Below are 13,291 nucleotides of genomic sequence, written 5' to 3'. Positions count from 1 at the left end.
CCCCCCCCCCCCCTCAAAAAACAAAAACAAACAAAAAATAAACAAACAAAAAACCATGATATATCTGCAAAAAAAAAAAAAATGCTGCATTTATACACCAATATATCAGTGCTATATCAGTTAGAGCTTTATTGTGAAAATGTTCATTTATAAACATGAAGGTATAGGATAAATAATAAAAATGTGGTGAGAAAGAGATGACTTTCTACATTGTCTTTTATGAAAAAGAGAAAACAGGGGTTTAGCCTTTTGTCATCTGAGCCCATGAGTAAAAAAATGTGAATTATTTTCTTATCTCTTATAGTAGCAAAATGACTCCTTTCAAGTCTGAGAAGAGGAGCAGGTGAATTTGGGTTAAAATCCTGCTTCTTTGCCACGCTGTACCCGCTCACCTGACGGGCGGCGCAACTTCACAATCAAACAAACATCTCAGCGACGGCTACGCCTCCTGGATTTTTACACAAATCGTGTAAAGGTGGCCAAGCAAGTAACCAATCAGACTGTTCTGATGTCACTTTGATAACAGTTTCAGCCCCAGCCCTTGCCTGGCTTGACAGACAAGTCAGTAATCCTCAGATCGCGGCTGTGACACCGTTGTTTTTATTATTCCTCCTCTGGGTGTTTCACATCGGCACGTTACACACATTCTGTAATTCGTGCCTTTCTACAGTGCATGTTAATATCACCAGACTTTATGACAAACGGACGCTAGCTGCTCTCGGTGGCTAACTTATTAACCGGTAACAACACAAGGGCCAACTGACGGTACTCTGAGCTTGTTAGCCAGCTAGCTGCTGTCCCTCCAGTCGAACTGCCCTTTGTCTTTGCAGGCAAGTCAGCTAGCAGGCGTTGGTTTCTTCTCTCGGGTAGCTAACCCAGGATTTTGGAATTTTGTTTTAATTTTTTTGCCTGACAGGAGTGAAGCAAACCAAGATAGGCGGCTTGGGAACCAAGATGTCGAACAGAGTGGTGTGCAGAGAAGCAAGTCACGCCGGGAGCTGGTACTCTGCTTCGGGTAACTGTCAACAGAGCCCCATCCGCGTTAGAACACAGTGTGCTAGCTGGCAGTCTTATTTTTATTTTTTGTCGTCTTACGCCTTTGTGTTTTCTTAGTTTTTGAAAGCTTTTCATTTTGCGTAACTTAACTGGCTTCATAACTGGGCTCCTGGTGGGTTGCCACCGCAGAAAATGTTAGCCAGCGTCAGGGCTGTAACGTTAGTCCATCTGATTTAAAAAGTCGGCTAACTAACTGTTAATGACTGCCCTATCTGTGTTATCCTATTTGGTGTACGGTTGGTTTGAGCTTATTCAGCACTTACTCCTCGGATAGTTGGTGGAAATGTCTCAAAACAAAGCATTTTTGACAAGCTATCAACTCAACCAACGCTAACTTGGCTAATATTGCAGAACTTGCCGGCCTACGTGCTATCTGGCTAGCTATCCTTAACATTTCCCGAAGCTGCCTGCCTGTATTAACTTAAGGTGCAGGTTATTATTGTGTTCTTATTGGTGTCTGCCCCTGATACGCTTAAGTTATGTGTGGAAATACTCCCAGCCACGGAACAAAGGACTGGGTAGGGCAGGGCAGAAAACTGAAGGTTCATGTTGCACCCCTTCCCCCATTTCACAAGCTGTACGCTTGTTTCTTTTTATTAAATCCCACAAGGCTACCCGAGTATCGATTATAAGCTGTCATTTACAATCCTTTTGACACAATATATACAGTAGTTTAAATACTAAAAACCACGACGGCTGAGCTAACATTGATTACTATGATTCGGGTTGTTTTTCTAGGAAATCATTTCTTTGTGTGATGTAAATGTTGGCAGCTCTGCACACTGGTAAACATTAACATAAGTAGTTTATACTGTAATATAGGCACTACATTCCAATGTAGTTAACCACGTTTTGCAAGGTTAAAGTTTGTTTGGGACACATTATAATCAGCTCCAGCTTTACAATGACAGTTGTCCAGCATATAGAAGATTGACACTACTGTGTTAGACTTTATCAAGATGGGCTCTTATCTATTTCTTTCTGCTTCCAAAATAACTGACAAGGCGTAATGAACCGCTGTCACAGCTGGATTTTAGCCCAATTCATTGCTGTTAGAATGAGATGTTGGTAGGGATCTGAAATGCTTGTGTATATATATATATATATATATATATATATATATATATATATATATATATATATTTCTTTTTTTTTTTTTTTTAGGATCACAGCTGAATGCACAACTAGAAGGCTGGCTGTCTCAAGCACAGTCCACCATCAGACCTGCTAGAGCCATCATAGCACCGTAAGTACACTTTGACAAATGGAATAAAAACATCTTCTGAACATGTTGAATTTATGCATTCCTATTCTAATTTGGCTTGTTTTTGTTCGTAGCCATGCTGGGTATACTTACTGTGGTGCTTGTGCAGCACATGCCTACAAGCAGGTTGATCCCTCTATTACGTAAGTCATTCAGCGTTCTAGCTCTCTTCCTCATTTAAGAAGATGCTTTGCATGACTGTTTATCTTAATTCCCCTTATTCCGCAGACTGAGCAGATGTTAACATAGATAGCAGAGTAGAGCAGTGCTGGTGCTGTGCTTTTTGTGAAAACAGTGAGTGAGATAAAGTTCTGTTGCCCTTCAGTCGTAGGGTGTTCATCCTGGGACCTTCACACCATGTGCCCCTCTCTCGCTGTGCCCTGTCACCTGCAGACATCTATAGAACACCCCTCTATGACCTGAGAATCGACCAGAAGGGTATTCAAATGTCTTACATCTTAACTTGTGCTATAATTGATTTAGTAAGGTATTTTGAGGATGCGCAGTGATGTGAAGGAGTAATATGACAGTTTGGAGAGCATAGTGTAAAATAGTGTAAAAGTGAAATGAAGCAAGCACAGAGCTCCAACATACAGACCTCATGTTGTCTTGGGAGGTGACACACTTTTAATGATCCTCCAGTGACCAGACATTTCAGTGAAAATTTTTATTATTTAGGTTTTCATGAGCTAGGCACTTGTCAGTATTCTAATCTCAGTGACTTTATCAGTAGACATGACTGTGGGAAAATGCCCAAATTAATGTTGAACATCTTTTTTACAGTTTACGCTGACCTCTGGAAAACTGGGCTGTTTGAGAGGATGAGTCTGCAGACAGACGAAGATGAGCACAGTATTGAAATGCATTTGCCTTACACTGCTAAAGCCATGGAGAGGTAATGCACACATTAGTGACATTCATTGAAGTGAAGACTTAATCTATGCATTTAAAGGGAATTCTTACAAATTGAAGCTTTTTCTTGTCTGTTACTGACAAAAGAGAATAAGGTACAAGAGCTCTGTTAGCTCTGTTTCCTTATTTTCCTTGACTTCTTATACTATACACTAAGGACTATACTGTAAACCGGAATCACACTGGTGCAGGGACACATGGACAGGGTGATGTGCATAATTTATGCAGCCGTCTGTTAGGTTGGCTGGAGTTTTCTTGGTTGTGAAAAAACAGGGATCATGTAGTCTGACTTCAGCTGAGCTTGTTGACTCAATCATATGTATATAATCACAAGTTGAAATCACACTGGTGATGTTGACTGATGAGACATTAGTTACAAAATTGTTGTTTTTAAAGTAGTAAAGTTAAAATTATTAACCCAGTAATCTGATGTTGCAGCCACAAAGACGAGTTTAGCATCGTACCTGTGCTGGTGGGTGCGCTTAGTGAGTCAAAGGAACAGGAATATGGGAAGCTGCTCAGCAAATACCTGGCAGACCCTTCTAACCTTTTCATCATCTCGTCTGACTTCTGCCATTGGGGTATGTACTGCCAAGGAAAAGCACTGAAAACAACAGTTTGTAATGCAAGGATAATTTGGTCTAAATGGCGTAATTACTTGACTGTACCCAGCTGTGCACTGGTGTCTGTTTCTCTCTTGAAGGTCAACGGTTTCGCTATACATACTATGATGAATCTCAAGGGGAGATCTACAGGTCTATTGAGCATCTTGATAAAATGGTAACTACTGAGATATTCAAGATTAAAATGTGACATAAGTTGTGGGGAAAAACGTATGCACTGAAACCATTTTTATCAGCCATATGCACAAATGCTGTGGTAATGAAGCACATATAAAATGAGCCCCACCAATAAGAGTAGCTGTACATTGCTGACATGGCATTTGGAATATCTTGTGGCCTTAATGAGACAGTTTACTTGCTTGTACAAGCTAAAGATTAACCATGTTTCATGAAGAGAGAATACTGAATGGTAGAGAAGATATAAATATAGATTTTCCTTAGGGCCATGACGTTTCTTTTGTGATAAATTGCAAAATTATTTAGAATAAATTCAAACTAAGCATATAGTGAAACATGGCTTAAAAGCAAGTAATTTAAATTAAGTATATAATAGAGCCCAGCCAATATATTGGTAGGGGCCTATATATATTGGCTAATATTAGTTATTTACTGATATCAGTAATTAGATAAATGAAAAATTTAATAAAAAGTAAAGAAGAAACGGGAGAAACACTCATCAATTGTGTTATGAGTGTTGATGATGCCACAAACAACAACCAGCTGATCCGAGCAGTATCGAGCAGAGCATAAACGAGTTTTAAACAGCACAATCATATTACCTTAGTAAGGACTAAATCACTACACATAAATGCTTGGGAAACTTTTTTATGTTTCATGTGTCTGAAAGAAAAAAATATTGGCCAGTATATAAAATTTTTAAGTCACCAAATATCGGTATCTTTAAAATCTTATATTGGTTGGGCTCTAGTATATAATATGAATTGAAAAAGGAAAGTGAAATTTAGCTTGAATTTTCACTGCAGACTTTCTGACAAGTCCTAACAAGAAAGCACAATAATGTTGCAGTAATGCAGTAACAGTAATGATGGTTGCCTTCCACTTATTGAAAATCCTGTTGTTGTGTTTGTTGATTCACTATCATGACCTACTTGGCCAGTTGCGACACTTAATGGAACTGAGCCATTACGAGTGTTATTCATTCCACCTGCTATTCCTGCTGTGACGAGACACAATGTGTTCTTATCCAAAAAAGAAAAAAATGTTTTTGAGGCAGTGAGAGCACATCAGAGGTTTAATTTCTTTCTGTCTGTGAAGGGGATGGGCATTATAGAGCAGCTGGATCCCATGTCTTTCACCAACTACTTGAAGAAGTATCGCAACACCATCTGTGGGCGTCACCCGATTGGAGTGTTGCTAAATGTAGGTAACACAGCACCAGTACAGTAAAACACACCAGGTGTAGCTCACTCAGGCTCAGGTTATAAGGTACACCCCTTTAATTCTTTGGTACATAGATTCAATATATTGACATGATGGCATTACCCAGTTGCTGCAATTTTGTGAATCTGTCATTCCAAATGGTACTCTATTGGTTTGAGATCTGGCGACTGTGGATTTGAGTTCAGCGAACTCAGTGTTATGCTCAGGAAACCAGTGTGAGATGATTTGAGCTTTGCGACATGGTGCATTATCCTGCTGGAAGCAGCCATCAGAAGATGGGGGCACTGTGGTCATAAAAGTTGTGCCTTCAGTTTTGTATTCTTGGCTGACAGGAGTGGCACCCAGTGTGATCTTCTACTTCAAGCTTCAACGTGTTGCACGTCCAGAGATGCGCTTCTGCATCCTGTAGTTGCAATAAGTGGATATTTGAGGAGCCGTTGCCTTCCTAGCAGCTTGAAGCAATCTGGCCATTCTCTTCAGCAGGTTATCCTGGCCATGTCTACAGGCCTAAATGAGTTTCTGCTGTGGGATTGCCTAATTAGATATGTGTTCACAAGCAGTTGAACAGTTGTACCTAATAAAGTCACCCAGTGAGTGTATATTCACTTCTTGCAGAAATGTTAATATTGCCTTAATGGTTTATTGTTCCCTGTAGGGAAAATCAGGAGATTGAAGAAAATAAAAGAATAAAACAGATGCAAAATATAGACTTGTTACACCCAGAAGACTGAATTACACACTGGATCCATGCTTTCATAATTTTTATAGCTGAGAAACATGATTTTATTTTTAATGCATGCGTGACAGTTCATTAATCTAATGTTATGGGCTGACTTGTTTGCTTGCTTTGATTGACAACCCTGAATAGAGGCTCGGAAATGAAATGAGGTTTAAACTGCACATTTTAAACAACCAGCATCCCCACCAGCTTCCATATAAGAAGTGCTGATCCAGTAAATCCTAACGAAATATTACACTGTTATTTGATTTTTAATATAACCTGTAGTCCTTTAAATGTCACATCCTGTTGGGCCATAGAAGCAGTGCATTCCAGCTCCAGGTGATGATTGCAGAACACATTAGAACACACAATCACACTGTCTAACCCATTCCTTATGGGATCCTTCCTGTTTTTGGTTTTGTTAAAGTTAAATTAAGACATGACATAAGGAGTATTTGTCTTAGTGCTACTCAGTTCTTCTGGCTAATGGTCAGCTGACATTCAGGATCAGTTAAAACACAAACAAGCTTGTCCTTGTTGAGAATAAGCCCCTTAAGTGAGTCAGTCTGTCCTTTATTGTCTGTGTTTGTTTAAAGACTCTTGCTGTGTCCCATGATGTGAATTAGCGACTGAGTGCATGTTGCTGTTTTGTAGGCTGTGGCTGAACTGAGGAAGTCTGGTCTAGAAATGAACTTCACTTTCCTGAACTACGCCCAGTCAAGTCAGTGCAGGAACTGGCAGGACAGCTCCGTGAGTTACGCTGCTGGGGCACTCATCGTTCATTGAGGTCAACTTTTGCAGGGGCCACTGCAACGCCGCCACCCTGCCCTTACTATCTATCGCCATAACCTGACCCAGACACCCTCCCCCTCACCCCCTCCCCCAGTTATGCCCACTATTTGCAGGAAGGACCTAGACACTCGAAGCCAATACAGTCTTCTTTCTCTGTCTCTCCCTCAGCTCTCCTCTGCCTTTTCTCTGCCAGTTTGAAGTGTGTCTCAGAGTTTTTGGTTGAAACATTTTGCTTGAAGTGCAGTTTTGAGATTATGTAGGAGCAAATGGATAGTGGAGCTGGGAAGAGCGCGTAGTATTTTGGCTCGGAGTAAACACTGAGAGGGAAAAATCTTATTTGGGTTTTTGCAAGGACTGTAGTCCTCTTAGTTCCTTTTTGTTTTCCTGACAAAACAGATTTGAGTTGTGAAAATACAATCTTTATATTTGGACTCAATCTGTTCTCTTGTAATTTGCCTCAGAATAAGAATTAAAATAAAACTGCAGATATTAATGGAGAATATTCTAATGTTGCCAGATGAAAATGGAGTGTTTTGACTGACTGCTTCAAGCTACATGCGACTTAAACTTTGAAAACAGTGTCATAGGTAATTACTACCATTGCTCAGCACGTGTTGTAGTTGCTAACAAAGGGCTGCACCCAACAAAGTTCACTAACAACCCTACTGTACAAAACCAAAAACAATATTATTATCCTTTTAGTTTATTAAAACACAATATTTTAATCATATTTTATTTCTTTTTTCTCCTTATTTAGTAGTTTTAGATGTGGTAATATTTACTCAAGTAGTGTGTAGGTTTGAGCAAAAGCCGCGTCATCACTTGAGCTCTAAAGCCATCAACCAGTTTGCCCAGTAAACTAGTGTGTACAACACCACTTCCTGACTACAATCCCCTGCTTTGTAGCATTACACAGATGTTATGCTAGGGCCAAACTGCAGCTATGGAGGTTACAGAAATACAATCAAAGGTGGATATTGTGTTCAGCTGTGACATGTCTACTCCCTGTTTACAATTCCACCTTGAGTTTCTGTAGTTTCTGAATTGTCAGAATAGGAGACAAAAGTTTTGTTACATATTCAGTTCTGTAAGAGCAGCAAAACGTCTGTTTTGGTCTGAACAACTGGCAAAGCAGTAAAGACCACAAAGACTTGCTTAAAATAATAGGAGCTGCACCTCTTCCCTGTGTACTATGTAGTAATCTTTTTCTGGATGTTTTGATTGAGGAATGCCAAAATTTACTGGAAAAATCCCAAGTTTTCATCCTTATGTTTGGTTTCCAGTTTTGAGAATTCACGTCAGAATTAGTCTTGAGACAGTACGAGTGTCACTCGTTTACTGTACACAAGACAACTAATAGATGACTCAAGTATTAATATCAGCACAAATGCTTTCCTGTTAGTTTTAATAATCTACCCAGTTGTTGCTCCCTGCTTCATTTTGGACCTATTGGAAATCTCAAGCACAAAGATTTAATTAACTAACAACAGAAATAGTTGCTGCCTGGAATACTTCTGTTTTCATAGGAATGCAGAATGCAGACTCCCCCCACTGATTCTTAGTAGTAGTGCAGGCTTTTAGTACCAGGATGATAATAGGCAGCACAGTGTCCGCTGTCCTGTCGTTTGAGATTGAAACGTCACTTTTGCTGCTAAAGTTAAATACTCCTATTTAAAAAAAAAAAAAAAAAAGAAAGAAAAAAAAAAAAAAGCAGTCCTCTAACATCAGCCCCTCCCCTCTTGGCACCAAAAGAGGTGTTGCACTTAGCATTAAACTACAACATCTGTTTGAATGAAGTGGGCACAGACTGAAAGATGAAACCCCAGAATGGCTTGACCTGTAATGCTAATTTAAGGGAAACTAGTAAAGCATGACACACTGTGCTATTGTGCCTTTTATCACTGTTGCACATATACATATAAAGCATATTCTCACTTTTAGTCTTATTTTAGGATGTGTACTTGAGTTTTTATTTTTCCTCATGTGTACCCCCCCCCCCCCCCCCCCCCCCCCCTTTTCCCTATTGCCCGACCGTGTCTCCAGCTCGCCCAACACCACCAGGAGTATTCTACCTGTCCCACTCATCTGTTGGTCTAAAATGGCACCAACTGTTATCTCCTTTCTCCAGCAGGGAGTGGTGTTCTTCTTTCTGCTAATCACCTCATTCCTGTAGAGAGAGACAAAGGCTAAACCTCAACACTGTTCATTTTCTGTTTATGAATATTTGTTTGTCTTTTAGAAATGGTTTTTGTATTTTTTTTTTTTTTTTTCTTGGTTTGAGAATTGGAACTTACACGTCACAGACCTAAAATATTCTACTCAACTACTCCCTTAATGGAGTTTTTTTGATCTCAGGTTCCACTGATAAAGCATCCCAAAAGGCTCTTCAGATAAGGCCGAGGATTCATGTTACAAAATAAGTAAAATGTACTGAAAAGCACGTGTGCTCTGGTGTCTTGTTCTTCTGGTGTTTACAGTCACAAAAAAAAAAAAACATATTGACCTCATGCATCCATATAAATTTTCAGTCACTGAATATATTGAAATTAATTAGTGTTTGTTTTAAAAAAATAAAACAATTTTCAACCCAGTTTACCAACTGACAGACATGAGGGGAAAACAAGTCTGCAGTGCTGCTTACCCTTCTATAGTAGACATTTTATGCAAATACATCATTTATCTACTTTACTTATGCAGTATTAAGGCCAATATTTCCAGCAGAGGAAGCCAGGTGGTTGGAAGAATGTAGTGATATGACCACACTGGTCTGCTTATTTTGGGAGCTGAAATATGAGAGGACTTCTGTAGTCCGTTTTTGTTTCAGATGGGAAATGATTCCACTCTGTGGTCATTTTCAAGGCTGTAGTTTATCCTGCTGTTTAAATTATACTGTTATGCTGAGAGTGATTTATTAAGTAAATTCTTAGTGATAGATATGAGGTGGACAAAGTATTACAGACACAGTCCGGAGCAGATTTACTACAGTATTAGGTTTTCAAAGTGTGTCTAATAAAAAGGCAGCTGAATGTACCTGTGTGTACTTGCACAAAACTACCACTGATTGTGTTGCTGTCTAAGTCTGGCCTGCTTTATAGTAAATATTTCTACTAGTTGTAAAAATTCTGTCCACTCGACTCAAATTTGACTTTCTTAAGGAAATGTGTTTCCCACAGCTGATACTTGACTAATGAACTTAGATCCAAGAAAGTTATGCTTAATGCTTCTGAAAGTACTCATCCCATTTCCAGACTAACACCATTAGAGCAGATGTGGAGGAATTATTGTACAAGTTGAAGTTGAAAACATGGCCTGTCTCAGCATGGTGTGCAGTATTGATAAAACAGGACAAGTGGAGGACAGAAGAAGAAGTGGCAGTCCTAAAACACTGTACAATTGATGAATAAAAGCATACCTGAATATAAAAAAAAACCACAGTGGAACACTATCAGCAATGGATTGGCCTCCCCAGAGCCCGGACCTCAACATTACTAAAGCAGTGTGGGATCATCTTGACAGAATGGAACAAAAGGCAGCAACATCTAAAGAGCAGCTTTGAATGTCCTTCAGGAAGCCTGGAGAACTATTCCTGAAGACTACTTAAAGAAATGAGAAGAAAGCTGCCTCAGAGAGTTCAAGCTGTGCTAAAGAATAAAGGTAGTCATGACTTTCAGGCTCTTTAGGATTTTATAAACGATTTTGCCTTACATGCTGTATCTCCATTTATGTTTGCACATTTCAATAAATGGCTGCACCCATCTCCAGCCACATATTTAAAAGTATTTGATAGTTTTATCTGTATACTAATCTGATAATCTGTGGGAATGGAAATGTTTGGACTCAACTGTGGGCTAATCATGTGCCATTTAGGCTGGATGCTCAGAATCATTAATCTCACTACTATACACACACAGGGTTAATTATACCAAAAAAAAAAGAGAACTTTAAAATTTGCTTAAAAGCTGCACTCATGTAAATTCGTATTATATGTCATCTGATCACCGAACCCTGAAACTGTAGGCACATTTATCTATAATCAGGATTAGAATTTGGACTTTGTCTGTACTGTGAATTTAAGGTGACTCCTCTTCTAGGTCCACCCACTTGTTGGTATTTAGTCAGAGAGAAATGCTTAATTTAAAGCCACATGTCACCCTGCAAATTTACTCACGCATTTCACACAAAATAGCAACATAACTGGAGCACACTTCAGCCATTGCTGTGTGCATCTGTGGTTACCTGTCACACATCACCTCTTTTCACTTTTGTTGTAGCTTTTGGAAATGTGACAGTTTAACATCAAAATATGTTTTCCAAGATGGAGAAGGCAAATCAAGACGTTGCCTCTAGCAATGTTTGTACCTGCACTGTGAAATCTCCACCTGTCAACAGGCTGACGAACGCACATCTTTCTTTACTTTGGGAGGAGTCAGCAAGGGTGTTTACATCCATCGAGCTTCATAAATATGCTTAGTTCACAAGTGGGAATGATCACTGCAGCACTCACCAGCTTTGAGCCGAACACTTTGCAGGATGCACTGCCATCAGGACTTGGTCAGCTGTCTCAGCTGTGGGATCATCCTGGCAGGACTGTGGCACCTGGTTTATCACAAGAAGTCGCAGTGCTCCTATGGTCGCTACATGGCACTCTCTCCTCCTGCTAGAACAGTACCTGCCAGACTAGCCTGGTTCTTCCAGGAGATGCCGGCTTTCATCATCCCTCTACTTTTAATGCTCGCCACGCACAAGACCTCAATTATGGGGAAGCACCTGCTGCTAGGGACCTTTTGCGCGCACTACTTTCAAAGGTAAAAACAGAAGTCAGGTTTGTGCCATTTCATATGCATGTTAAAGGAAGTGGGAATGTGTATGTGTGTGTGTGTGACAGTAAACGGTGTGTTCAGATTCAGGAAAGTATTCCTGTTTAATCTTTCTGAAGTGACATTCATGAAAAATCAATGAATTCTCTAACAATTTGGTCTTTGTATATGACATAAAACAACAAAAATGTGGTCTAAACATCTTTTTGTACAAAAGGATTTGTCCTGCTGCTGTAATCTAAAACAACACTGAGGAATGCTTTCCTAACCTCCCATGAAGAATGGAGCTTAGTTGCACCATTTTTGTCTTCACCTTAATGCCAAATCTTTTATACAACTTGCCTCCAGTGGATTGTAAAACAGTTTTTTTTTTTTTTTTTTTGCATGTACCAGCATGGAAAAAATGCAACATTATCCCCTTCTTTCGCCACCCCTGCTGCAGCTTCTATTTTGTTCTCCAATCACAGAACCTTTGTGTATTCACTATTGATGAGAGGAAAGCCTTTCCCGCTGGGCGTGATGGTGCCAGCGGGTTTCTTCTGCTCTCTAAATGGTTTCCTGCAGGGACACTACCTGCTTCATTGTGCTTGGTTTGATGATGAATGGTTAACCGGTTATCGCTATAAAATTGGTAAGTGCCACAGAAGAAAATGGATTGATGGATGGATTTGAAAGTTAACTGTACTTTTTATTTACCTCTGACACTGAGAATATTTTCTTCCCAGGTTTACTGCTGTTTTACACCGGAATGGGCATCAATATACACAGCGACTTTATTCTACGCAACTTGAGGAAACCAAAGGAAGTGATATACAAGATTCCTACTGGTAGGAAACAGCTGAGCAAACTCCCATCCACTCTGTGCTTGTATTAACCTGCAGTCTTCTTGATCTCCTGCAGGCGGTCTGTTTGAATATGTTTCTGGTGCCAACTACTTAGGAGAGATTGTGGAGTGGTTTGGGTATGCTGTAGCCACTTGGTCTTTTCCAGCGCTTTCATTCGCTCTGTTCACCCTCTGCTTTATCGGACCAAGAGCCTATTACCATCACAGGTGCCCAACGTATTGATAGAAATGTGTCCTGACACACAGCACGCATACTAACCTGTCAACTACGGATGTTACCTTGTGCCATTTCTGAGGCATTGCTGTTTTTTCTGTTGCAGGTTTTACCAAGAGAAATTCAAAGACTATCCCAAGTTTCGAAAGGCTTTGATTCCATTTATCTTCTGAGGGAAAAACGCTCATGTCCCTCACCTTGTTAGGGCAAGCAAGAACTGAACCAACAGCAGGTGTGCACAGGAACTTGCATGCCTACTCCTGTTTTTTAACAGATACACTCAGTTTACAGCACAAGAATCTTTTGATTTTGATGGTACTGTAAAAACTGTTTACCTTGGTTTATAACATGTCATACAGCATTGTGACTGTGAGCACTTACAGTGAAATAGTCTAGATAGTTAGTTTAGTCAGTCTTCATATTCATAAAGTTGCTAGGTTGAACTGTATAATAGCATTAAGAGCTTGTGAAATTCAGGAAAGCATGACATATTAATAAATGCATGTCTGTTTATAAGTAATATTACTAAAAGAGATAAATTATACAACTGAATTGCCAAAAAAAAAAAAAAAGTCAGTTCTGCTGTCTAAAATAAAAACAAAATAAAGAATGTACAGATTAGCAAATCTCTGAAACACTTTATTTAA

General features: G+C 39.6%; 2 protein-coding genes across 3 annotated transcripts; both read left to right on the top strand.

Annotated features, from left to right (window-relative positions):
• Positions 1–569: 569 nt before the first annotated feature.
• memo1 (mediator of cell motility 1) lies at positions 570–8,460 on the top strand. Of its 2 annotated transcripts, XM_030748195.1 has the most exons (10): positions 570–830; positions 917–1,015; positions 2,221–2,302; positions 2,395–2,463; positions 2,646–2,758; positions 3,104–3,215; positions 3,671–3,813; positions 3,936–4,012; positions 5,131–5,235; positions 6,632–8,460. In XM_030748195.1, exons 2-10 carry the CDS (start codon positions 955–957, stop codon positions 6,761–6,763), a joined length of 894 nt encoding a protein of 297 aa, XP_030604055.1. In that variant the 5' UTR covers positions 570–830; positions 917–954; the 3' UTR covers positions 6,764–8,460. The 2 variants fall into 2 exon arrangements, with proteins under 2 accessions (XP_030604055.1, XP_030604054.1); XM_030748194.1 differs by having other exon boundaries at positions 570–1,015.
• Positions 8,461–11,254: 2,794 nt separating this feature from the next.
• Positions 11,255–13,191, top strand: srd5a2b (steroid-5-alpha-reductase, alpha polypeptide 2b). The gene is made up of 5 exons (XM_030748514.1): positions 11,255–11,574; positions 12,054–12,217; positions 12,312–12,413; positions 12,487–12,637; positions 12,751–13,191. Exons 1-5 carry the CDS (start codon positions 11,300–11,302, stop codon positions 12,815–12,817), a joined length of 759 nt encoding a protein of 252 aa, XP_030604374.1. The 5' UTR covers positions 11,255–11,299; the 3' UTR covers positions 12,818–13,191.
• The last annotated feature ends 100 nt before the right edge of the window (positions 13,192–13,291 follow it).

This window comes from Archocentrus centrarchus, chromosome 15 (assembly GCF_007364275.1).
Source record: "Archocentrus centrarchus isolate MPI-CPG fArcCen1 chromosome 15, fArcCen1, whole genome shotgun sequence".
NCBI lineage: Eukaryota > Metazoa > Chordata > Actinopteri > Cichliformes > Cichlidae > Archocentrus > Archocentrus centrarchus.
This window is presented reverse-complemented; position numbering and strand designations above follow the sequence as displayed.

Bases quoted from the DNA above. Each gene is read 5' to 3' on its own strand.
- memo1 (XM_030748195.1), top strand. From the start codon at position 955: ATGTCGAACAGAGTGGTGTGCAGAGAAGCAAGTCACGCCGGGAGCTGG. The intron at 4,013-5,130 runs GTAACTACTGAG...CTGTCTGTGAAG, and splicing joins TTGAGCATCTTGATAAAATG to GGGATGGGCATTATAGAGCA. The intron at 5,236-6,631 runs GTAGGTAACACA...GCTGTTTTGTAG, and splicing joins CGATTGGAGTGTTGCTAAAT to GCTGTGGCTGAACTGAGGAA.
- srd5a2b (XM_030748514.1), top strand. From the start codon at position 11,300: ATGCACTGCCATCAGGACTTGGTCAGCTGTCTCAGCTGTGGGATCATC. The intron at 12,218-12,311 runs GTAAGTGCCACA...TTTTCTTCCCAG, and splicing joins CGGTTATCGCTATAAAATTG to GTTTACTGCTGTTTTACACC. The intron at 12,638-12,750 runs GTGCCCAACGTA...TTTCTGTTGCAG, and splicing joins AGAGCCTATTACCATCACAG to GTTTTACCAAGAGAAATTCA.